General features: G+C 44.3%; 1 protein-coding gene across 4 annotated transcripts; it reads right to left on the bottom strand.

Annotated features, from left to right (window-relative positions):
- Positions 1 to 1,770: 1,770 nt before the first annotated feature.
- On the bottom strand, positions 1,771 to 25,293 carry LOC115146373 (BTB/POZ domain-containing protein KCTD3-like). Of its 4 annotated transcripts, XM_065004286.1 has the most exons (19): positions 24,516 to 25,293; positions 23,847 to 23,900; positions 23,552 to 23,597; positions 23,334 to 23,407; positions 23,161 to 23,219; positions 22,758 to 22,843; positions 20,418 to 20,583; positions 17,600 to 17,690; positions 17,410 to 17,494; positions 17,230 to 17,335; positions 16,979 to 17,094; positions 16,775 to 16,862; positions 16,547 to 16,663; positions 10,416 to 10,586; positions 8,325 to 8,480; positions 7,074 to 7,170; positions 5,559 to 5,752; positions 5,061 to 5,199; positions 1,771 to 4,942 (listed from the first exon to the last, which is right to left on the bottom strand). In XM_065004286.1, exons 1-19 carry the CDS (start codon positions 24,584 to 24,586, stop codon positions 4,288 to 4,290), a joined length of 2,571 nt encoding a protein of 856 aa, XP_064860358.1. In that variant the 5' UTR covers positions 24,587 to 25,293; the 3' UTR covers positions 1,771 to 4,287. The 4 variants fall into 4 exon arrangements, with proteins under 4 accessions (XP_064860358.1, XP_064860356.1, XP_064860355.1 ...); XM_065004284.1 differs by lacking the exons at positions 22,758 to 22,843; positions 23,161 to 23,219; positions 23,334 to 23,407; ... (1 more) ...; positions 23,847 to 23,900; positions 24,516 to 25,293 and adding an exon at positions 22,251 to 22,369 and having other exon boundaries at positions 20,418 to 20,567; XM_065004283.1 differs by lacking the exons at positions 22,758 to 22,843; positions 23,161 to 23,219; positions 23,334 to 23,407; ... (1 more) ...; positions 23,847 to 23,900; positions 24,516 to 25,293 and adding an exon at positions 21,547 to 22,236 and having other exon boundaries at positions 20,418 to 20,567.

The raw sequence follows: 25,293 nt of genomic DNA, 5'->3' as shown, positions 1-25,293 counted from the left end.
CAGGTGATAGAGCATGGATGTCAGGTGGTAGAGTATAGAGCTCAGGGGGTAGAGCATGGATGTCAGGTGGTAGAGTATAGAGCTCAGGTGGTAGAGCATGGATGTCAGGTGGTAGAGCATGGAGCTAAGGTGATAGAGCATGGATGTCAGGTGGTAGAGCATGGAGCTAAGGTGATAGAGCATGGATGTCAGGTGGTAGAGTATAGAGCTCAGGTGGTAGAGCATGGATGTCAGGTGGTAGAGTATGGAGCTCAGGTGGTAGAGCATGGATGTCAGGTGGTAGAGTATAGAGCTCAGGTGGTAGAGCATGGATGTCAGGTGGTAGAGTATGGAGCTCAGGTGGTAGAGCATGGATGTCAGGTGGTAGAGTATGGAGCTCAGGTGGTAGAGCATGGATGTCAGGTGGTAGAGTATGGAGCTCAGGTGGTAGAGCATGGATGTCAGGTGGTAGAGTATGGAGCTCAGGTGGTAGAGCATGGATGTCAGGTGGTAGAGTATGGAGCTCAGGTGGTAGAGCATGGAGCTCAGGTGGTAGAGCATGGGGCTCAGGTGGTAGAGCATGGGGCTCAGGTGGTAGAGCATGGAGCTGAGGTGGTAGAGCATGGAGCTCAGGTGGTAGAGCATGGGGCTCAGGTGGAGCTGAGGTGGTAGAGCATGGAGCTCAGGTGGTAGAGCATGGAGCTCAGGTGGTAGAGCATGGGGCTCAGGTGGTAGAGCATGGGGCTCAGGTGGTAGAGCATGGAGCTCAAGGGGTAGAGCATGGGGCTCAGGTGGTAGAGCATGGGGCTCAGGTGGTAGAGCATGGAGCTTGCAATGCCAGGATTGTGGGTTTGATTCCCACGGGATCAGTACGAATAAAGTATGAAAATGTAAGCACTCACTACTGTAAGTCGCTCTGGATAAGAGCGTCTGCTAAATTACTAAAATGTTTTTAAATAGTTCAAACTTGTAACAAGGCTGCATGGGATTATGACTAATGCGACTCGGCGCACCCAATGGCCATGTCCGTGATATGTAGAACACCGGGAGCCATTTGCTCATTCAACACCTCCAACATTGCCTAGATAAAAACAATGAAACTGCTATGCCGTAATGGCAAAACTGACTGAATCTATCCCTATGAGTCAATCAAGTTTGTTATTGCTGGGATGGAACAAAAGCCTGCACCCCTATTATACCCGACCTTACAATACAAGGTTACCAGGTTAGTGTGAATACTACTAGCCAGCTAAACCCAAGCTGAACCATAGGGTCATAAATAGGTCTTTAGACTTCATCCTGTCTAGTCAGCTCAGACGCAACAGCAGTGCCAACAGGTGAATAACAGATTAGTGCTATACCATAGGTCAGTAAGCACTGATACATACTATATACAGCAACATAATAATGTGTTTGTACATACAGTGTTATACAAAATGTTATAACGAGCAACATATATAGATCTATTTATTTTCTTTAGTATCTGGCTGGAGTGAAAGTGTAAATATGAGAAGAGATGTAGTTTAGGCCTAGATTCAATCTGATCGCCCCTATACAACATTCAAATACATTCAATCTGATCGCCCCTATACAACATTCAAATAGATTCAATCTGATCGCCCCTATACAACATTCAAATAGATTCAATCTGATCGCCCCTATACAACTTTCAAATACATTCAATCTGACTATACAACATTCAAATAGATTCAATCTGATCGCCCTATAAACATTCAAATAGATTCAATCTGATCGCCCCTATACAACATTCATTCAATCTGATCGCCCCTATACAACATTCAAATAGATTCAATCTGATCGCCCCTATACAACATTCAAATAGATTCAATCTGATCGCCCCTATACAACATTCAAATAGATTCAATCTGATCGCCCCTATACAACATTCAAATAGATTCAATCTGATCGCCCCTATACAACATTCAAATAGATTCAATCTGATCGCCCCTATACAACATTCAAATAGATTCAATCTGATCGCCCCTATACAACATTCAAATAGATTCAATCTGATCGTCCCTATACAACTTTTAAAGGCAATGTTCCCACTTTCGTAAAAACCGCATTCACGGTAAACGATGGATATGTCAGCTCAATAGGAAATTACCTTTAAATGTCAAATCGCACTATAAGGCGGATCTAACGTGGATCGGAATAAATCCAGGCCTTAGACACAGAGGGACAGGCATTATTCCTCAAAGGGCTACATATCATCTCATACCAAATACAATATTACTTCATTATTTAGTCTTCATAGTGCGAGTGTAAATACAATTTAGGTACAATAAAATAGGATTCATATCAATATATATTATATGAGAACAAACAGACATGTCGCAAACAACAGCAAATATGTAGATAGTTACATAAATATTAAATGCATCAGTATGGTTACATATATATATATATATATAGTTTGGATTTTGTAGGTACTGTATACTCTTCACATACAGTATAATCAGGTTGCATATTATTTAAATGTACATCTTTGTACATGTTCAATATTCCTTATTGAACATCTCTTATTGAACACCTCTGTCTAAAACAGACCTGGGTCAAATACAGTACATTCAAATACAAGGGGTGTGCTTGATTTAGAGTGTTGGGCAGCGTTTGCACTTTTGGGACTATTCCATTGGTTCCATTTCAGTGGACAAGCTAAATCAAGTGCACCTCAAGTTGTATGTACTTGACCCAGGTCTGGTCCAGTGATGGGGTAGAGGATGTCTTAGGAAGGGAACTAAAGGATGGGCTCCATTGATCTCTTGCTCTCTCTCTCTCCCCTATTCTCTTTGTCCATCTGAAAGCTATCGTTGGGTGACAGGAGTGACAATAATAGCAGCTATCCAACCTGTGACAACTGGACAGTCAGAACCTTTGGTCTAAGGCCTGGATTCAATCAGATGGAGCTTTAACCAGCGTTTGCCGACATCCACATAGCAGCACATTTGTTTTTAACCTTTATTTAACTAGGCCAGAAAGTTAAGAACAAATTCTTATTTACAATAACAGCCTACACTGATCAAACCCGGACGACGCTGGGCCAATTGTGCGCCGCCCTATGGGACTCCCAATCACGGCCGGTTGTGATACAGCCTGAATGTGTTGGAGGTGTACAAGCGGTATGAGCTGGCATATCGGTGAGCGGATGCTCCTGTCACACATCAATCGTCTTCCTTATTATCCCTTTGTGTTAGAGGTTCAAAACGGCACTAGAAAAGTGCAGGCTTCTATCATGTTCAAAATAATGACTGGTGTCATTGATGTGAGGCTGATGCATGTTTTCATGCTCATTTGATGGGGGATTTATGCCCACCAGTCTAATTTGAGTGATTGAACTTTAACGCGGCCGCATGGGATTTGTTGGGATTACAGTCTGGTGTGGTTTCGTTGCATCCAATGGCAGGTAACACAACGAGCCTCTTGTGGATTTGACAGCTCTAACGCAGCTCCACCTCCGACACCTCCAAAACGACGCTATGCGGCTGCCAATCTCATTGAATCTGCCCTTAAGACTCTATATCCTCTCTCCATCACAGGACAGGGGGATACGTAGATTATGGCTGATGTCAAAGAAGGCACTACAAAATGTAATCCTCCTTATATTTAAAGAAACAACACCATGGAAAGTCACATTGATCTTCAGCATGAGACGTCGGTCTGTTTCGATCAGGAAGTACAAATAAAGTGATTTACTGTGTAGTGTTGAATTCATTCATGTCTAAAACACAACACACATGGCTACTGGTTTGGGAAAGTAACCACAAGGGGGAAATAAACGTATGTAGCACTTTGTTAACAGTCGGTAAACTACATGCATCCAACACAAAAAGTCTGAATGATGTCATGAGGGACTATTGGAACAAACATTGGAGGTGCACCCTGGCCATGAACCCAAACTCCAAGGGTGTCTCCTGGAGAGTTGGGATATGCAAAAAACACATGTCCAATTCACACACAAGTATTAATACACACTTGTACATGTATGACGTTAGAACAAATATAAGCACCCACCAAATGATTTATTATTATTAATTGTGTAGCAACCAGATACCAGCAATGATGGAGATATATAAAGGGTTAAAGTCATGATCCTTAGGCTGCGGCACATGAGTGTTGCCTGTGAGATGAAGTTGCCCTCAGACACTGATCTAAGGCCAGTTCCTCCTAATGGTTAGGCTTGTGGAGGGTTGGCTGGTCCTAGATCAGTGTTTCGGGGGTAACTTCTACCTGAAGCTGTTGATTGACAGACACAAGGGGTGTGTCTGCATCAGAGCTGTCTTTCACTCACAGGTTGCTGTCCTGATTGGCCGGCTCGCTGCACTTCCTGCGCCGGGGGGAAGTGGAGGCCAGCTTAGTGGGGGAGGGGGAGGCGGTGGAGGAGGAGTCACTGCATCCCCCCGAGGACAGCGAGGAGAGCTGGGGGACGGGAGGTGCCCTCTTCCTGCCCAGAAACAACCCCCCCTCAAACCCTGCCTTCCTCCTCACCTCAGAGCCTCTAGCCTCCGCCCCTGATCCAAGCCCCGCCCACTCCTCCTCCTCCGATTGGAGCCTTCGACGAATGTCACCACCAGGGCTCTCAGGCGGTTGCCGTGGCGATTCTGTGATACCCTCAGCTGCAACGTTAGCAAAGACATTAGCGTAGGCGGCGTTAGTGGTTCGGCTAGCCCAGAGCTCCATGGCAGAGCCCCTCCTCCCAACCTCCTCTCCAGCCTCACACAGCGACCGGGTTCTGGCTTCTGTACCTGGGCGTGCCCCCTGTCCTGGAGCCTGTTCAGGGCTCTCCAGCAGGCCTTTCCCTAGGGAGAAGTTCTGGAAGTCTTTGTAGTTGTGGAAGGACTCTGTGCGCCGGGCTCGGGCCAGCAGTGGGCTCTCTCTGTAGGGTCGCAGAGCTCCGTAGGTGGCCGTCTCTGGAATGGGATCCTGGGCCTGCAGCTGGAGGCTGGAGAGATAAAGACAACGGGGGTCAGAGAAATAGATATAGACAGCATGAAAAAGACACAGTAGACAGACAAACGTGCACAACATAAAGCGTCAGACTCAGGGGTGTAGAGACTGACCTGGAGCAGGACTCTCGGAGACGGCTGGGCTGCAGCACCGAGGGGGCGGGGCTGATGTTGGGCGTGGCACAGCGGGAGGTGCTGAGGTCACACTGGTCCAATAGCTGAAGCAGCTCCTCTTCTGTTGGCCCGCCCACCTCTGTCAATCAAACACATTATAATTGATCAGTGTCAAAACAAAGTGTCAATGACTAATCAAATCAAATGTTATCTGTCAAATGCAGAGAGAAAAATATAGAAAAATAACATGAGGAATAAATACACAATGAGTAGCAATATCTTCACTATATACATGGGGTACAGGTACTGAGTTGATGTGCAGGGGTACGAGGTAATTGAGCTAGGGGTAAAGTGACTAGGCAACAGGATAGATAATAAACAGACTACAAGCCATAGATAGGTACAATGCCCTCAGATGCATAATGTTCCTATACAAATGATTTGTTATCTTTTCACACAGACACACCTTTCCACTACACACACACACACTCTCCTTACCATCTTTCTTCTTCTCCTCTCCCTTGTTGGCAGTGTACATAGCGGTGGTGAGGTCCCACATCTGAATGCTGCCATTGCCATGGCCTGTGAACAGGTACCTCCTGGGTCTAGAACCCATCCTGCTAGAACCCTCACACTCCCTAACTGTGAAACACGAGATGGTGGTCCCATCCACTGCCGCCACCTCACAGATCCTTGTGGGGACAAGCAGGACAGACCACATCAGACTGGAACAGACCGGAACTGACTGCATTCAGACCAGAACAGAGCAGCCACAGTTCTGGTAGCTCAGTGTATTTGAGCCATAGTAATAGTAAATGAATTACAAAACTATAATAAATGAATTACAATACTATAGTAATAGTAAATTAATTACAATACTACAGTAATAGTAAATGAATAGTAATTTCATAGGATTTCTATGGCTGGAGCATAGTACTAGCAATACCTGGGTTATAGGTGGAATGTCTACTTGGACCACATTTGGTGAATTTACAGTTGAAGTTGGACATTTACATACACTTATGTTGGAGTCATTAAAACTAGTTTTTCAAGCACTCCACAAATTTCTTGTTAAACAAACTATAGTTTTGGCAAGTCGGTTAGGACATCTACTTTGTGCATGACAAGTCATTTTTCCAACAATTGTTTACAGACAGATTATTTCACTTATAATTCACGCCTGAAGGTACCTCGTTAATCTGTACAAACAATACTACGCAAGTATAAACACCATGGGACCACGCAGCCAGACTACTGATCATACTTTTTGGAGAAATGTCCTCTGGTCTGATGAAACAAAAATATAACATTTTGGCCATAATGACCATAGTTATGTTTGGAGGAAAAAGGGGGAGGCTTGCAAGCCGAAGAACACCATCCCAACAGTGTAGCATGGGGTGGCAGCATCATTTTGTGGGGGTGCTTTGCTGCAGGAGGGACTGGTGCACTTCACAAAATAGATGGCATCATGAGAACGGAAAATTATGTGGATATATTGAAGCAACATCTCAAGACATCAGTGAAAGCTTGGTCGCAAATGGGTCTTCCAAATGGACAATGACCCCAAGCATTCTCCCAAAGTTGTGGCAAAATGGCTTACGGACAACAAAGTCAAGGTATTGGAGAGGCCATCACAAAGCCCTGACCTCAATCCTACAGAAAATTCACCCAACTTATTGTGGGAAGCTTGTGGAAGGCTACCTGAAACGTTTGACCCAAGTTAAACAATTTAAAGGCAATGCTACCAAATACTAATTGAGTGTATGTAAACTTCTGACCCACTGGGAATGTGATTAAAGAAATAAAAGCTGAAATAAATAATTCTCTCTACTATTATTCTGACATTTCACATTCTTAAAATAAAGTAGTGATCCTAACTGACCTAAGACTGGGAATCTTTACAAGAATTAAATGTCAGGAATTGTGAAAACGCTGGATGAAAGAGCTAAATGACCATGTTTATCAGACAAGGCTATAACATCATGATATGTGTGTATAACTGATGTGTAATACCTTTTCCCAGTGGAGGAGAGGCGAACAAACAGCTTGTTGGTGATGGGGATGACCTTCTGAATAAACACCTGCTGGTCCTCTCTCTCCCCAAATGGACCTGAGGGGAGACCACACCACCCTGGATACTGGTATCTAGACCCACCTGGGATACTGGGCTCGAGACCCACCCTGAATACTGGGCTCTATACCCACCCTGGATACTGGGCTCGAGACCCACCCTGAATACTGGGCTCTATACCCACCCTGAATACTGGGCTCTATACCCACCCTGGATACTGGGCTCTATACCCACCCTGGATACTGGGCTCTATACCCACCCTGGATACTGGGCTCGAGACCCACCCTGAATACTGGGCTCTATACCCACCCTGGATACTGGGCTCTAGACCCACCCCTGGATACTGGGCTCCAGACCCACCCTGAATACTGGGCTCTAGTCCCACCCTGAATACTGGGCTCTAGACCCACCCTGAATACTGGGCTCTATACCCACCCGGGATACTGGGCTCTAGACCCACCCTGAATACTGGTATCTAGACCCACCCGGGATACTGGTATCTAGACCCACCCTGGATACTGGTATCTAGACCCACCCTGGATACTGGTATCTAGATCCACCCTGGATACTGGTATCTAGACCCACCCTGGATACTGGGCTCTATACCCACCCGACATACTGGGCTCTAGACCCACCCTGAATACTGGGCTCTATACCCACCCTGGATACTGGGCTCTAGACCCACCCTGGATACTGGGCTCTAGACCCACCCCTGGATACTGGGCTCTAGACCCACCCTGGATACTGTGCTCTAGACCCACCCCTGGATACTGGGCTCTAGACCCACCCCTGGATACTGTGCTCTAGACCCACCCTGGATACTGGGCTCTAGACCCACCCTGGATACTGGTCTCCAGACCCACCCTGGATACTGGGCTCTAGACCCACCCCTGGATACTGGGCTCTAGACCCACCCTGGATACTGGGCTCTAGACCCACCCCTGGATACTGGGCTCTAGACCCACCCTGGATACTGTGCTCTAGACCCACCCTGGATACTGGGCTCCAGACCCACCCTGGAAACTGGGCTCTAGACCCACCCTGGATACTGGGCTCCAGACCCACCCTGGAAACTGGGCTCTAGACCCACCCTGGATACTGGGCTCTAGATTTACTTTAACAATTGTCCATCCACCCCTTCCATTTACCATATCTATTCACTTTCTCCTTCCCTCCCGCTCCCCCTCTCTCACCAATGTCATTGCCTGATGAGTAGCTGCCGTGGCTCTCAGTCTCCTCCAATGAGAGGATCTTAAAGGAGGCGAGGGGGGTGGAGCCAGGCTGCGTGGAGATCATGCCTCGGAACCGCGTCACTGTCCACGTACGCACATGGTTGTTGTCCGCACACACTGAAAGGAGACAAAACACACACCCACGGACAGACAGACGAGAGACACACAATGTATATGAAACACAGCCAGACACACCCTGGAGCCAGACCCACCCTGGAGCCAGACAACTCTGGAGCCAGACCCACCCTGGAGCCAGACCCACTCTGGAGCCAGACAACTCTGGAGCCAGACCCACTCTGGAGCCAGACCCACCCCGGAGCCAGACCCACCCTGGAGCCAGACCCACTCTTGAGCCAGACAACTCTGGAGCCAGACCCACCCTGGAGCCAGACCCACTCTGGAGCCAGACCCACTCTGGAGCCAGACCCACCCTGGAGCCAGACAACTCTGGAGCCAGACCCACCCTGGAGCCAGACCCACCCTGGAGCCAGACCCACCCTGGAGCCAGACAACTCTGGAGCCAGACCCACCCTGGAGCCAGACCCACCCTGGAGCCAGACAACTCTGGAGCCAGACCCACCCTGGAGCCAGACCCACTGTGGAGCCAGACCCACTCTAAAGCCAGACCCACCCTGGATACATACAGATATATCATCATCATCATCGTTATTTTCTTATTCCGCTTCCATAATAACTAGCGCTGAGCGATTAACTGAAATGTCGGTAATTTGACCGATGTCGGTTTAATTATTTGAATTCCATTTTTTCTTTTTTTTCTTTCTGTGAGCTCAATGTGCACATTGCACACTTTATCTAGAGATAAATCAGATCAAGCCGAACTGTGTGATGTAGTAGGAAGTTGTAGTTTCCAACAGGCCAATATTCTACATAGTTTAGCGTAGAAAACGTGATAATCAACTACAATGACCATAATCCATTGCGCGCCTACGTGTCCGGTCTGTGTTTCTTTTACGCCTGCAACGGAAGAGAGAAGGATGCGAGATCAGAAGGGCATAAATAGAGAGCAGTTCTACCTGAAAACACTGTACATGATCTAAGTGCATCCCACTGCTGGCTTTTCTCTTTATTATTGGCTGTAAATGATTTATTTTAAAATATACTGAACAAAAATATTAATGCAACATGCAACCCTATCAACAGCATACCACCCTGCATCCCACTGCTGGCTTGCTTCTGAAGCTAAGCAGGATTGGTCCTGGATGGGAGACCAGATGCTGCTGGAAGTGGTGTTGGAGGGCCAGTAGGAGGCACTCTTTCCTCAGGTCTAAAAAAATATCCCAATGCCCCAGGGAAGTGATTGGGGACACTGCCCTGTGTAGGGTGCTGTCTTTTGGATGGGATGATAAACGGGTGTCCTGACTCTCTGTGGTCACTAAAGATCCCGTGGCACTTATTGTAAAAGTAAGGGTGTTAACCCTGGATGTCCTGGCTAAATTCCTAATCTACCCCTCATACCATCATGGCCACCTAATCATCCCCAGCTTCAAATTGGCTCATTCATCACCCCTCCGCTCCCCTGTAACTATTCCCCAGGTTGTTGCTATAAATGAGAATTTGTTCTCAGTCAACTTACCTTGTAAAATAAAATAAATTTACTTTGAAGAACTACTAAAAAAGTGATTTTTATTGGCAGCAGCTCTATAGAGATGAGGAGTTTGAATTAAATAATAAAGTAATCAAATAAAACAAATGTAATATCCACCACTGAAATATATTATTAAAGTAATGTGAATAAATGATGGTTAATAAGTGTAATCAGTAATGGGCAGTCACTACTATCATAGGACTTTTATTCATTGTTTTATTCTGTGTTACAGCATTCAATCCACATAGTGCATTTAATTATGTTTTTTTTTTTTTATTAAAACCGAATCGAAAATCGTGATTATTTTTGTAATTAATCGAACCAAAACCGAACAGACCTCAAAAAGAGGACCTCAAAAACAGACCTATTTATTTGTATTTTTTTTATCACTCAGCACTAATAACTCGGCTCAAATATATCACAATATTTCCCTTGTCCCTTCTTACCTGAGACCAGGTGTTTCTCAGAGAGCATGATCTTGGTGACAGGGGAGCGGTGGACAGTGAAGGTCTGGAAGAGCTGAGGTCCAGAGCCTACTGTCTCAGGGTGTTGGACTATAACCCTCACTGCTCCAGAACTGGTCCCATACGCCATCTCTATCCAGTTACCACTCACACCTAGGGAGAGAGGGAGCAGAGACAAGGAGAGAAACTCCCTTACAAAACATTAAGAACACCTGCTCTGTCCATGACAGACTGACCAGGTGACAGTTATGATCCCTTATTGATGTCACTTGTTAAATCCACTTCAATCAGTGTAGATGAAGGGAAGGAGACAGGTTAAATAATGATTTTTAAGGTTTGAGACATGGATTGTATATGTGTGCCATTCTTAGGGTGAATGGGTAAGACAAAAGATTTAAATGCCTTTGAATGGTAGTAGGTGCCAGGCACACCGGTTTTTCAAGAACTGCAACGCTGCTGAGTTTTTCACGCTCAACAGTTTCCTGTGTGAATAAAGAACGGTTCACCACCCAAATGACATCTAGCCAACTTGACACAACTGTGGGAAGCATTGGAGTCAACATGGGCGAGCATCCCATGGGGGGGGTGCAATTCAGTATTAGGAAGATGTTCCTCATGTTTGGTGTACTCAGTGTACACAGGCTTCAAACAGCTGAAATTACAATATTTTTGGTTATGGAAAATATATTTCACAGTGGTTTAGATGGTGCAATGATTCTCTTCCCAATGACTGTTTGCTTTGTCACAAACTGAAATTAGGCAAAATATTATTAATTTTAGCAACCAGGAAATGTTGATTTCAGCATAGTGCACCTTTAAAACAGTTACAGAATTGAATGGCTGTGATAGGAGAAAACTGAGGACGGATCAACAACATTGGAGTTACTCCACAAAACTAACCTAAACAGAGTGAAAAGAAGGAGGCCTGTACATAAAATAATCTAAAACATGCATCCTGTTTGCAGGAAGGCACTAAAGTAATACTGCAAAAAATGTGGCAAAGAAATTCACTTTGTCGTGAATACTTTCCTGATGCACTGTATTTTTAAGCATGGTGGTGGCTGCATCAAGTTATGGGTATGCTTGATGAACACCAAAAAAAAAAAAAAGATAAACGAACATAACATTCTGCAGGCTACACAGTAACTGAACAAAAACAAGATCCCACAAACTCAGGTGGAAAACAGGCGGCCTAAGTATGATTCCCAATCAGAGACAACGATAGACAGCTGCCTCTGATTGGGAACCATACCCGGCCAACAAAGAAATAGAAAACTAGAATGCCCACCCAAATCGCACCCTGACCTAACCAAATAGAGAAATAAAAAGGCTCTCTAAGGTCAGGGTGTGACATTTATTGTCATGTGTAATGATCATGCTGTTTAATCAGCTTCTTGATATGCCACACCTGTCAGGTGGATGGATTATCTTGGCAAAGGAGAAATGCTCACTCACATGGATGTAAACAAATGTGTGCACAATATTTGAGAGAAATAAGCTTTTTGTGCGTAAGGAACATTTCATACATTTTATTTCAGCTTATAAAACACGGGACCAACATTTTACATGTTGCATGTGTAGCAGTGTGATGTTGTTCCCCTAGATTATGCACCAAATTGCACACGAGGACCAATTGAAATAGGCCAGGTCAAGAAGGGATGTTAATAATTTGATAATAATAATAATTCAGTGTGTTTTCTTATTTAATTACAGCTGCATAGCTAATGTTATTTTTTGGTGTACAAACACTTTTTCATATCAATATTGTACATACATGTGATTGTAAAAGTTTTGTATATTTTGGTTTGGTCCATCGCGGGTTCTGTATTTCCATACCCCCTTATTGTTCTCTTTTGCCTGACCTTCAGGTAGCTAGAAGTATTTTGTCCTTGGCTCCGAAATTGTTAAATATAAAACCGTGGTAATGTTACACAATGTGCTGTTATGCAACCACAAGTTTGTTACAATGTGGACAAGATAAAGGTTTATGTTAACAAGTTTCACCAAGCTAGGGTATCCATTGTAACTTGTGAGTACTTGGGACAGTGTTTGAGTGAGTGTCCATGTGCTTGCGCAGGTGCCTGAGAGCTATGACTGCGCCAAGGGTTAACATATTGTGTGTTGTCTCTTCGTGTGCAGGTAAGTCTTTTATTTTGTCCGAATTATGTTCTGTATCATCTTACTTGTATTGTATTGCTGTTGTGCACTGAATGTGTGTACACAGCACCTGTTATCTCCTTTTGACGCTCTCTTTTGCCTGACCTTCGGCTAGCAAGGTGCCTGAGAGCCAGGACTGTGCCGAGGGTTAACATAATGTGTGTTGTCTCTTCGTGTGCAGAGCAAATTAAAATAATTCAACTAGCAGACCTCCAGTTGCGACAGCGTCCTAATTAAAATAATTCAACTAGCAGACCTCCAGTTGCGACAGCGTCCTAATTAAAATAATTCAACTAGCAGACCTCCAGTTGCGACAGCGTCCTAATTAAAAGTACACAACTAGCAGACCTCCAGTTGCGACAGCGTCCTAATTAAAAGTACACAACACAGAGCGAACCACGCTCCACATGTATATTTTCTTCAGCATAGATTTCTGTATTTCATTTTCCTATAAATCTGTGTGACGCTCGTCCTCTTCTTCTGACGAGGAGTCGCAAGGATCGGACCAAAGCGTAGCGTGGTACGTGTTCATGACGATATTTATTCAACTCAGAACACTAAAACAAAAATAACAACGAGAATGATATGAAACAAAATAGTCCTGTCTGGTGACATACACAAAGACAGAAAATAAACACCCACAAAACACAAGTGGGAAAAGGCTACCTAAGTATGATTCTCAATCAGAGACAACTAACAACACCTGCCTCTGATTGAGAACCATACCAGGCCAAACGCAAAAACACAACATAGAAAACAGAACATAGACAACCCACCCAACTCACGCCCTGACCATACTAAAACAAAGACATAACAAAAAGAACTAAGGTCAGAACGTGACAATCTGCTCGTGGTGGCACAACACCTTTTAAGATACTTTATGTTGGTGTTTCTTTTATTTTGGCGGTCACCTGTTTATGCTTGTGATAAAAATTAACCCACAGTTATTTTTTTGAAACTATTGATGTGGCTAAATTATGCTATCTGGTGTAATTTGATGATTGAGAGCAGCACTGTATTAATCTGTCCCTGGATAAAACGGCTTGTTATGGACTTAGGGCTCATGTACGGCCCTACTGTCCGTCCGAGTGCTTAGTTTACAGAAAAATACCACCTCAAATGCATATGCACACAAACTGATCCACCGAATTAACCTTATCATCACACGAAGGAGATCTAGAATCCAAGTTCTTAAAAACTTATTCAGGATTAGTGGGTCCCCTGAAGGACGGTTGAGCTAACGTAGGCTAATGCGATTAGCATGAGGTTGTAAGTGACAAGAAAATTTCCCAGGACATAGACATATCTGATATTGGCAGAAAGCTTAAATTCTTGTTAATCTAACTGCACTGTCCAATTTACAGTAGCTATTACAGTGAAAGAATATCAAGCTATTGTTTGAGGAGAGTGCACAGTTTTGAACATGAAAAGTAATTATTAAACAAATTAGGCATATTTGGGCAGTCTTGACACTAAATTTTAAACAGAAATGCAATGGTTCATTGGATCAGTCTAAAGCATTGCACATACACTGCTGCCAAATAGTGGCCAAAATCTAAATTGCATCTGGGCTGGAATAATACATTATGGCCTTTCTCTTGCATTTCAAAGGTGGTACAAAGAAAATACAAAAAAGGTTGGTTTTTTTCTTTGTATTATCTTGTACCAGATCTAATGTGTTATTTTTTCCTATATTCCTTTCACATTTCCACAAACTTCAAAGTGTTTCCTTTCAAATGGTACCAAGAATATGCATATCCTTGCTTCAGGGCCTGAGCTACAGGCAGTTAGATTTGGGTATGTCATTTTAGGCGAAAATTGAAAAAAGGGGCCGATCCTTAAGAGAACTCCACGGACGCCCTGTTGCGCAGTGGAACCCAGACCGATATGTGACCACTTAGTTACTGTGCTGTCCTTTCTGCACCAAGAATCAATTAAAATAACCCTTGAGAACGTTGGGCCAGTACGTGAAAAACCTGTTCCCTTGATCGAGGCACTTAACCCTAATTGCTCCTGTAAGTCGATCCGCTAAATGACAAATGTAAAATCACTTATTATTATTACAAATAGAAGATTATCACTTCCAACAACGGTGCTTGTTTAGTAAAGTTAAATCAGAGCTGAATCAATGTCTCGCAAGATCACAATGATTTATTAGTATTTTACATAACAGAACCGAATATAATAGCATAACAGTGCATTCGGAAAGTATTCAGACCCCTTGACTTTTCCCACATTGTTACATTAGTCTTATTCTAAAATGGATGAAATACATATGTTCCACATCAATCTACAAAACAGGTTTTTAGATTTTTTAGCAAATTGAACAAATACAATAAAACAGAAATACCTTATTTACATAAGTAATTCAGAACCTTTGGTATGAGACTCAAATTAGAGCTCTGGTGCATCCTGTTTCCATTGATCATCCTTGAGATGTTTCTACAACTTGATTGGAGTCCACCTGTGGTAAATTCAAATGATTGGAAATTATTTGGAAAGGCACACACCTGTCTATATAAGGTCCCATGGTTGAAAGTGCATGTCAGAGCAAAAACCAAGCCATGAGAACGAAGGAAATATCCATAGAGCTCCGAGACAGGATTGTGTCTAAGCACAGATCTGAGGGAGGGTACCAAAAAATGTCTGCAGCACTGAAGGTCCACAAAAACACAGTGGCCTCAATCATTTTAAATGGAAGAAGTTTGGTACCACCAAGACTCTACCTAGAGCTGGTCACCCGGCCATACTGAGCATTAGGGAGAGAAGGGCCTTGGTCAGGGAGTAGACCAATAACATGATGGTCACTCAGAGAGCTCCAGAGTTTCTCTGTGGAGATGGGAGAGCCTTCCAGAAAGACAACCATCTCTGCAGCACTCCACCAATCAAGCCTTTATGGTAGAGTGGCTAGATGGAAGCCACTCCTCACTTAAAGGTACGACAGCCCGCTTGGGGTTTGCCAAAAGGCACTTAAAGGTACGACAGCCCGCTTGGGGTTTGCCAAAAGGCACTTAAAGGACACTCAGACCATGAGAAACAATATTTGGAGCAATATACAAAGAGATCCTTGATGAAAACCTGCTCCAGAGCGCTCAGGACCTCAGACTGGGGCAAAGGTTCACCTTCCAACAGCACAACGACTCTAAGCACACAGCCAAGACAACGCAGGAGTGGCTTCGGGACAAGTTCAATCGAACATCTCTGGGCAGAACTGAAAATAGCTGTACAGCGACGCTCCCCATCCAACCTGACAGAACTTGAGAGCATCTGCAGAGAAGAATGGGAGAAACTCCCCAAATACAGATGTGCCAAGCTTATAGTGTCATACCCAAGAAGATTCGAGGCTGTAATCGCTGACAAAGGTGCTTCAACAAAGTACTGAGTAAAGGGTCTGAATACTTATGTAAATGTGAAATTTCAGTTTTTTTTAGCAAAAATGTCTAAAAACCAGTTTTCCTTTCTCATTATGAGGTATTGTGTTTAGATAGATGAGGAGAAAAAACTATTTAATCAATTTTAAAGTAAGAAAATGTGAAAAAAGTCAAGGGGGTCTGAATACTTTCCGAATACACTGTAGCATAGTAGTCTTATAATATGTTACACCAAAAATACCTCACCGCGCACCTGGCCACCTTGTTTAGCGTGCACTGCGCCCGGCCCGCCACAGGAGTCGCTGGTGCACAATGAGACAAGGATATCCCTACGGGCCAAGCCCTCCCTAACCCGGACGATGCTGGGCCAATTGTGCATCGTCCCACGGACCTCCCGATCGCGGCCGGTTGCAACAGAGCCGGGGCGCGAACCCAGGGTCTCTGGTGGCACAGCTGGCGCTGCAGTACAGCGCCCTTAACCACTGCGCCACCCGGGAGGCCCAAATAATATATTTCAGTCTTCGTTGGAGTGTGTGCATGCATGTACGCATGCGTGTTTGAGAATGTATCTGTGTATGTACTCACTGGTCTTGGGTGTGAAGTAGACACTGAGAGCAGTTATGGCATCGTCAGATGGGTCGTGGTACAGTTCTGTCACCAACAGATCATTATCCTTCATCCTCAAAGGAAACTTCTGCATGTCTGTGTGTGAGTGAGTGAGTGAGTGAGAGAGAGAGAGAGAGAGAGAGAGAGAGAATATGAAACCAAGAAGGGCTGGGGTCAATTCCATTTCAATTCAGGAAGTGTGTGTACCTATATAGTAGATGGATCCGTTGTTGCAACCCAGAAGCAGGAAGGAGCCAGCTGTGTCACAGCTGGTGATGGGAACTACATCTTGCACCTGATGGAGAGAAAAGAAAGGGTTTAAACTCTCTCCCTTTCTCATACACACAATGTCAAATACATACATACCCACTTCCAATGACACACAGCCACACACACCCTATGTATTACTACCTGCCAATGCTGTGTGACAGCGTTCCAGACCCCCACCTTCCCCATGTGACTGGTGGCCACTAGCTGGTTCCCAATGAAGAATAGATGATCTACTGGTACACCCAGACTAAACACACCTGGAGAGAGCAAGGGATAGATAGAACAGAGACAGAGAGAAAGGGGGAGCGAGAGAGAGGAGGGGATAGAGTGAGTCAATAACACACACACAAACATGTCTCTCTTTCACAATCTCTCAAACACACCCCCCCTACCTATCTCGTTTCCGCTCCCTCCGTCCTGGATGCTCCAGAGGATGATGTTGCTATCGGAGGCGGCTGCCACCATCTTGTCCTTATCGCCATGGGGACCACCTACCACCTTAAAAAGAATACATATGATAGATAACGCAACTTTCAAGACAATCCATTGTGATTATAGCAGTACAACAGTACCTTGGCGTTGACAGCGATTCTCTCAATGGACCAGTCCAGATAGGGGCTAGAAAACACCTGCTGCCACCCTGATGACTCCTTTATCCTGGAGTGGAGAATACACACACGTTAGTACACACACTCCAGATTTATAATCTATCAATAATATCAACTCTGAGTGGATGGATCCAACTACAAAGGCCAGAGTTACCTGTAACAGATGACAAAGTGTGCATAAGCCACTACGATCCAGTTATGATGTCCAGCTACAATCAGCACCTTCCTAGGATCCACCACAGCACCTGGAAACATAACATAGTACTTTCCATAGTACTTGACTAACTGCCTGGACACACACAGTGCTGTACAATGTACAGGTAACTTTACAGAGTATATTGTATATATTACAAAGTATATTGAAAACAGGTGCTTTCACACAGGTGAAAATATCATCCCATCATGCTTAGAGTCAAGTATAAAAATGCTAGGCAGGCCATTATTTTGGCTACCATGGCTATGCCCCCACAGAATGACAATGTCACTAATTGTTTGATGAGCATGAAAACGATGTAAATCATCTGTCACGGCGCCTGAGACAGCATTTTCCACCACCTTCAACAAAACACCAAATGAAGGAATTTCTCATGGAAGAATGGTGTCACTTTATTTTGTCAGTTACCTGGTTTGGGTAGGCCGGTGCTGGTACCATTTTCCCCTACTTTTTATGCTAGACATGCGCTGTACATTACCATGATTGCGCAATAGTGCTTACAAATGCAATGTGATTTTTAAAAGTCTGTACATGACCATGTAAAATGTATTTGGGTGAGGGTGTCAACAAAATGTTGTGTCATCAATATAATTCATAGAATGATTCAGTTCTGTGCGTACTACACTAAGAGCCCTGTCATGGTCTCTGACCAGCTTAAACCGGCTGTGGCTCACAACACACACACACACACACACACACACACACACACACACACAAACATGCACACACACACACACACACACAAACATGCACACAGACACACACAAACATGCACACACACACACACACACACAAACATGCACACACACACACATGCACACACCAACGTTTCCGTTGGGAAAATGTGACGCCAGACATTTGCCGGCACCATTTTAATTTACTGGACATTTGAGACATTGACCAGACCCATTGGATGCGTAACCTGGTTAGGGTGTCCACCCACGGTGCAAAGAATGATGTAAATCTCATTTAGAATATGTAAAATCATATTAACAGAACACGAAAGTCTAGGATACAATGATATGCGGTCCTTACCTAATTCTGATGTGCACTTCGAACATGTTAGAATAACTGTCCACATATGCTTTTCCTCATCCAACAAGACAAGTAGCAAAACAACTAACTTATGTCAATCTACTATAGTAGAAAGGTTTAGGCTACCTATTCTATTGGTCAGCTTTTTAAGAAAGAAATAGCCTATTCCAAACAGACTCTGGGACAGTTATAGACAGATTCATACAACCAGTAGGCCTAGGCTACATAAAAAAACAATACCTTTTAAAAGCAATGAGTCTGATGCAACAGATCAGAACTTTTAGCTTAAAATGTTGATAAACTATTATTTTATTCACATATTAAGCGCAGCAATGCACACAAGGCAGGAGGCTACGCGTGAATGTTCGTTCCATAATGCAATTAGCGGGACAACACAGTTGTCAAAATGGCACTGCACATGCGAGTGGTTTCATGTGACAGAGATGAAAATATTTGTTATAAATTTAGAAAGAGAAGATCTAATAGGCTACTTTGAAGCAAGTTAAGACATGCCTCATAATACTGTATTAAAACATTCAGGTTTCAAACAATTAAATGCATGTTTTCAAAATGCATACTGCCTCCAGCACACTGTAAAGTGGTGTGTGACGCGCTGATGAAGCCTGCCTTCCATTGCTGATTGATGCCACGTTCAAAACAACTGGGAACTCGGAAACTCTGGCCTCTTTCTAGAGCTCTGACTTTCTGAATTAATTCCAACTCAGAAACTCTAGCCTCTTTCTAGAGCTCTGACTTTCCAAACTAATTCCAACTCAGAAACTCTGGCCTCTTTCTAGAGCTCTGACTTTCTGAACTAATTCCAACTCGGAAACTCTGGCCTCTTTCTAGAGCTCTGACTTTCTGAATTAATTCCAACTCAGAAACTCTAGCCTCTTTCTAGAGCTCTGACTTTCCAAACTAATTCCAACTCGGAAACTCTGGCCTCTTTCTAGAGCTCTGACTTTCTGAACTAATTCCAACTCGGAAACTCTGGCCTCTTTCTAGAGCTCTGACTTTCTGAACTAATTCCAACTCGGAAACTCTGGCTTCTTTCTAGAGCTCTGACTTTCTGAACTAATTCCAACTCGGAAACTCTGGCCTCTTTCTAGAGCTCTGACTTTCTGAACTAATTCCAACTCGGAAACTCTGGCCTATTTCTAGAGCTCTGACTTTCCGAACTGAAGATCACTGACGTCATGATTTGACCTCGTATTTTCCCAGTTGTGTTGAAAGCACCACAAGATGCTGCAGCAGCTCAGCGTGGTCAAACAGATTTTCCACTCAAAGGCTCTGCATTTGTATGCTGTACACGTGTGATAAGATAAATAACAAATATACTGTGCACACAAGCCAGTTTAATTTCATACAATTATGCAAATGACCTATAGACCGATAAGCATGACTAATCAAATGTATTTCCATAGACTGGTATTTCCATCAGTGAATAGGCTAAAATGTATTATTTCGCCCCAATTTTATTTATCGGCTTTTCTAAAAACATTTTTGGGGGCAAAAGTCTGCAATTTCAGGCTAACGGAAAACCTGGCACACACACACACAGCCCATCTCCTGACCAATGGTAGGACTGAGTATTCTGATTGCTCGTTAAACAGGCACACAGTGTTCTAATGAGTCTGGGGAGTAGAACAGCCAGCTCCAGCCCTGCTCCATGCCTCATTACACACATCCTTGTTTTTTAACCCTTAACTGCCCCCCTGCTTACCCAGTCTGTGTGGCGCCTCGGCTCCAGGGGGTCCGGGAAGGGAGGTGTGGGGGGGGCAGGTTTGGGGGAACCCCCCTTCTGCTCCGCTAGGACCAGGCCGATCCTCAGCGGCAAGGCCAGAGGCTGCAGGGGTGGGGCTGGAGTTACGGGCTGGGAGAAGCACATTCTTTAATCCACCAATCAACCAACTAACTCATGAAACAATACATCAAATTCTACATTACTAACACATTTTTATAAATGTCAAAGATACCAAAAGTACAAAGACACAACTAACACTAGAAAGAGCGTCACTAGAGCACTTATATTTTCCTTGTAAACAAACAGAGGAATAGAGAGAGAGTACAATGTCCTGTAATTCACCTGTGCCAGAGAATGCAGATTTCTAGGTAAGAGGAGTTGTGGGAATACAGTACCTGGAGGGGGAAGGTATCCATGGAACAGAACACTGCCATAGGACGAACGTTCTATATACAGTACCTGGAGGGGGAAGGTATCCATGGAACAGAACACTGCCACAGGACCAACGTTCTATATACAGTACCTGGAGGGGGAAGGTATCCATGAACAGAACAGAACACTGCCACAGGAACAGAACACTGTTCTATATACAGTACCTGGAGGGGGAAGGTATCCATGGAACAGAACACTGCCACAGGACGAACGCTCTATATACAGTACCTGGAGGGGGAAGGTATCCATGGAACAGAACACTGCCACAGCACGAACGCTCTATATACAGTACCTGGAGGGGGAAGGTATCCATGGAACAGAACACTGCCACAGCACGAACGTTCTATATACAGTACCTGGAGGGGGAAGGTATCCATGGAACAGAACACTGCCACAACACGAACGTTCTATATACAGTACCTGGAGGGGGAAGGTATCCATGGAACAGAACACTGCCACAGGACGAACGTTCTATATACAGTACCTGGAGGGGGAAGGTATCCATGGAACAGAACACTGCCACAGGACGAACGCTCTATATACAGTACCTGGAGGGGGAAGGTATCCATGGAACAGAACACTGCCACAGGACGAACGTTCTATATACAGTACCTGGAGGGGGAAGGTATCCATGGAACAGAACACTGCCACAGCACGAACGCTCTATATACAGTACCTGGAGGGGGAAGGTATCCATGGAACAGAACACTGCCACAACACGAACGCTCTACATACAGTACCTGGAGGGGGAAGGTATCCATGGAACAGAACACTGCCACAGCACGAACGCTCTGTATACAGTACCTGGAGGGGGAAGGTATCCATGGAACAGAACACTGCCACAGCACGAACGCTCTATATACAGTACCTGGAGGGGGAAGGTATCCATGGAACAGAACACTGCCACAGCACGAACGCTCTGTATACAGTACCTGGAGGGGGAAGGTATCCATGGAACAGAACACTGCCACAGCACGAACGCTCTATATACAGTACCTGGAGAGGGAAGGTATCCATGGAACAGAACACTGCCACAGGACGAACGCTCTATATACAGTACCTGGAGGGGGAAGGTATCCATGGAACAGAACACTGCCACAACACGAGCGCTCTATATACAGTACCTGGAGGGGGAAGGTATCCATGGAACAGAACACTGCCACAGGACGAACGCTCTATATACAGTACCTGGAGGGGGAAGGTATCCATGGAACAGAACACTGCCACAGGACGAACGTTCTATATACAGTACCTGGAGGGGGAAGGTATCCATGGAACAGAACACTGCCACAGGACAAACGCTCTATATACAGTACCTGGAGGGGGAAGGTATCCATGGAACAGAACACTGCCACAGGACAAACGCTCTATATACAGTACCTGGAGGGGGAAGGTATCCATGGAACAGAACACTGCCACAACACGAACGCTCTATATACAGTACCTGGAGGGGGAAGGTATCCATGGAACAGAACACTGCCACAGGACGAACGCTCTATATACAGTACCTGGAGGGGGAAGGTATCCATGGAACAGAACACTGCCACAACACGAACGCTCTATATACAGTACCTGGAGGGGGAAGGTATCCATGGAACAGAACACTGCCACAACACGAACGCTCTATATACAGTACCTGGAGGGGGAAGGTATCCATGGAACAGAACACTGCCACAGCACGAACGCTCTATATACAGTACCTGGAGGGGGAAGGTATCCATGGAACAGAACACTGCCACAGGACGAACGTTCTATATACAGTACCTGGAGGGGGAAGGTATCCATGGAACAGAACACTGCCACAGGACGAACGCTCTATATACAGTACCTGGAGGGGGAAGGTATCCATGGAACAGAACACTGCCACAGGACGAACGTTCTATATACAGTACCTGGAGGGGGAAGGTATCCATGGAACAGAACACTGCCACAACACGAACGCTCTATCTCCTCACACAGCAACAACCTCCTCACTGAAGACAGACACCGCAACACAAGAGACAGATATTCAGAAATACTTCAGAAACCAAACATAATTATGCCACCAAATCAGCACTTCGTGTCAGGAAAGTAGTTTTATATTGTATATTTTATATAGGTAGTATACTGTATCTGACAGCTAATAGGTAAGTGGACAAGGGAAAACTATAAAGTGATTATTATTTGTGTTTTTCCTCAGATTAGCTAAAGACATGAAGTGAGAAATATAGCAAATAAATAACTATGTAATACCATAGTAATACCAGATAGTAGCATAGTAATTGTTCAATTTAGTGCATGGAGGCCATACCTAATGGCGTTATCCCATAAAACTCAGCTTCATGGCGGAGAATGTTAATGTTTACCCCCCTACGAAGAGAAAAGAACATCAGTCAAGACCTAACCTGGCCCAATATGCTTCCCCATAATGTAGACTATATACACATATTGACCTTGTATGTAAGGAGGGTCAGGTATTCTTACCTTAAGTCTAACTCTTTGGTTCGAAGGAAATTCAAGATGGGCGCAAAGGCTGTTGGGTCCCTGTCAATAAATATCTAGAGGACAAGAGGGACATTTAGAATCATGTTGTTTTTCTTTTTTTGGGGGGGGTAAATACCATTGGTACAGTAATATCACTGTATAAAAGAGCACAAGAGAGTACATCTGTGGAATGTTTAGTAGAAAGACTCAGAACTCACAGCTCCAGTTTCATCCAGTAGAGATGATATTCTCCCACTCAGCAAACTGAAACACACCCAGGCACATACACAGACTTAACCTCTTGCTCTAGTTAGCCATAAAAAGCTAATCTCAGCTTTCGCTCTGGCTTTATCTCAACTGTGGGGCAATCCTGTAGTCCGAAAGCTGTTTGATACACTGTACATTATCACAATTGATTCGCTGGGAGATGAACATGAAGTGAACTGGGTCACCTTTCCAGAGCTGTAGCCAGATCACATCTTAGCAGAGATAGAGATGTGTGGATTGACCCACCTTGAAAAGAAAGAGTCTGGGATCCACATGAGAGTCTGTCTAGAGGTGCTGAACCTGAGGAAGGAGAGGATATACCTAAGATCAAACCGACTCAGACATATCATGACAACGCAAAATGAATGAGATTCAATAACAGTGGATTGTAATTGTACAATACTATTTTTCATGAATTCTCATAGGTTTTCACGTTTTTCATCATATTCATCCAGAGAGATACACAAGCCCAGGTGTAGGATATCACCACATATTGTATTCCTATGTCCAAGCCAAGGTGGGATCATGTTACAGATCAATACACACATACATTATGGAAAGTGTTTAATATGGGATATCATGCTTGGGTAATTTATATGCTGCTGCTAACACATATGTGACTGGAACACCGTCAATAATTTGAGCAATTTACTACACATTGTTCAGACATATCCTAAAATACGTTTTGCAACAATGTAAACACGCCTTGACAATTCCGTGTGTTGCGTGCTTTTCGTGCATTTTATCGCAGCCCGAATTCCATGTTATCGTCTGCGACATCATATCAACCTAAAAAGAAACGACCAAGCCGTCTGTCTGCCTGTCCGAGTCTGTTAATACTATCCTGCCCTCCCTGAGAGCAAGCACATTGACAGTTCTTTTAGACTGAATTGGTCAATTTAAACGATGTAATACCGTGTCCCACCAACGTTCAGTTGGATAATTTCTCCCATCCCAGATGTTAAATTGTTGCCATTCGCGGCCATGTTTCCACCCCGTCCCGTGCGCGTGGGTTACTCGTAGCCAGCAGAAGCTGTAGTTTCCAGTACGTTGTAGCAATCTCCAGTTTCCCCACTTCGGCTCCTCGCTCCCCCGCGTCCTTCCAAGCCTCCATAAAATATTTCACTTCCAAACAGCAACTGCAATTCTCCCTGCATACATAACCTAGCATAAACTACAGCTATGTGTAACCTTGTGGTAATGGTCAGGCGCGTCTAATTTTGCTGTATTCACCGATATACTGGTTCCTATAGATCCATGTGTGTTTTTAGTGGCGTGTATTTTAGGGTCTGGTCCGTTTTCTGTGTCGTGCGGTGACTCGATGCTGTGATCTTCTTAAATGAGGTATAATGGCGGTTGGCATCCAATATGTTGCATTACCGCCCCCAACTGAACTATAGTATAAATCCATTACACGTTGTAATACATCGTGGGAAACGGGAAAAATTTAATAAAACATATATTTTTAATTACCATACCAACTAACCCTACACTCATTAAAACCCACCACCTTATTCCACTAATTGAATCTGATCCTACCCCAGGCCAACGACCTGGAAGGAAGGGACACCACCAGTCAACACACCCTGTAACTCTTCTGAAGTCAAATCTCGTACACCCAAGTACTTCTCAGCTGCTGCCAAAACAACATCTATTTTCTGTGATTTACTTTCCATTTCTGCGGTACAGTTGA

This window comes from Oncorhynchus nerka, linkage group LG18 (genome assembly GCF_034236695.1).
Source record: "Oncorhynchus nerka isolate Pitt River linkage group LG18, Oner_Uvic_2.0, whole genome shotgun sequence".
NCBI classification, from domain to species: Eukaryota; Metazoa; Chordata; class Actinopteri; order Salmoniformes; family Salmonidae; genus Oncorhynchus; species Oncorhynchus nerka.
Note: the sequence above shows the minus strand (reverse complement) of the source record. Positions and strands in the feature narration are given on the sequence as shown.

Coding starts and splice junctions, on each gene's coding strand:
- LOC115146373 (XM_065004286.1), bottom strand. CDS start 24,586: ATGGCCGCGAATGGCAACAATTTAACATCTGGGATGGGAGAAATTATC. Junction 23,220..23,333: donor ACCAAAGAGTTAGACTTAAG/GTAAGAATACCT, acceptor TTCTCTTCGTAG/GGGGGTAAACATTAACATTC. Junction 5,200..5,558: donor AGAGGAGAAGAAGAAAGATG/GTAAGGAGAGTG, acceptor TTTGATTGACAG/AGGTGGGCGGGCCAACAGAA.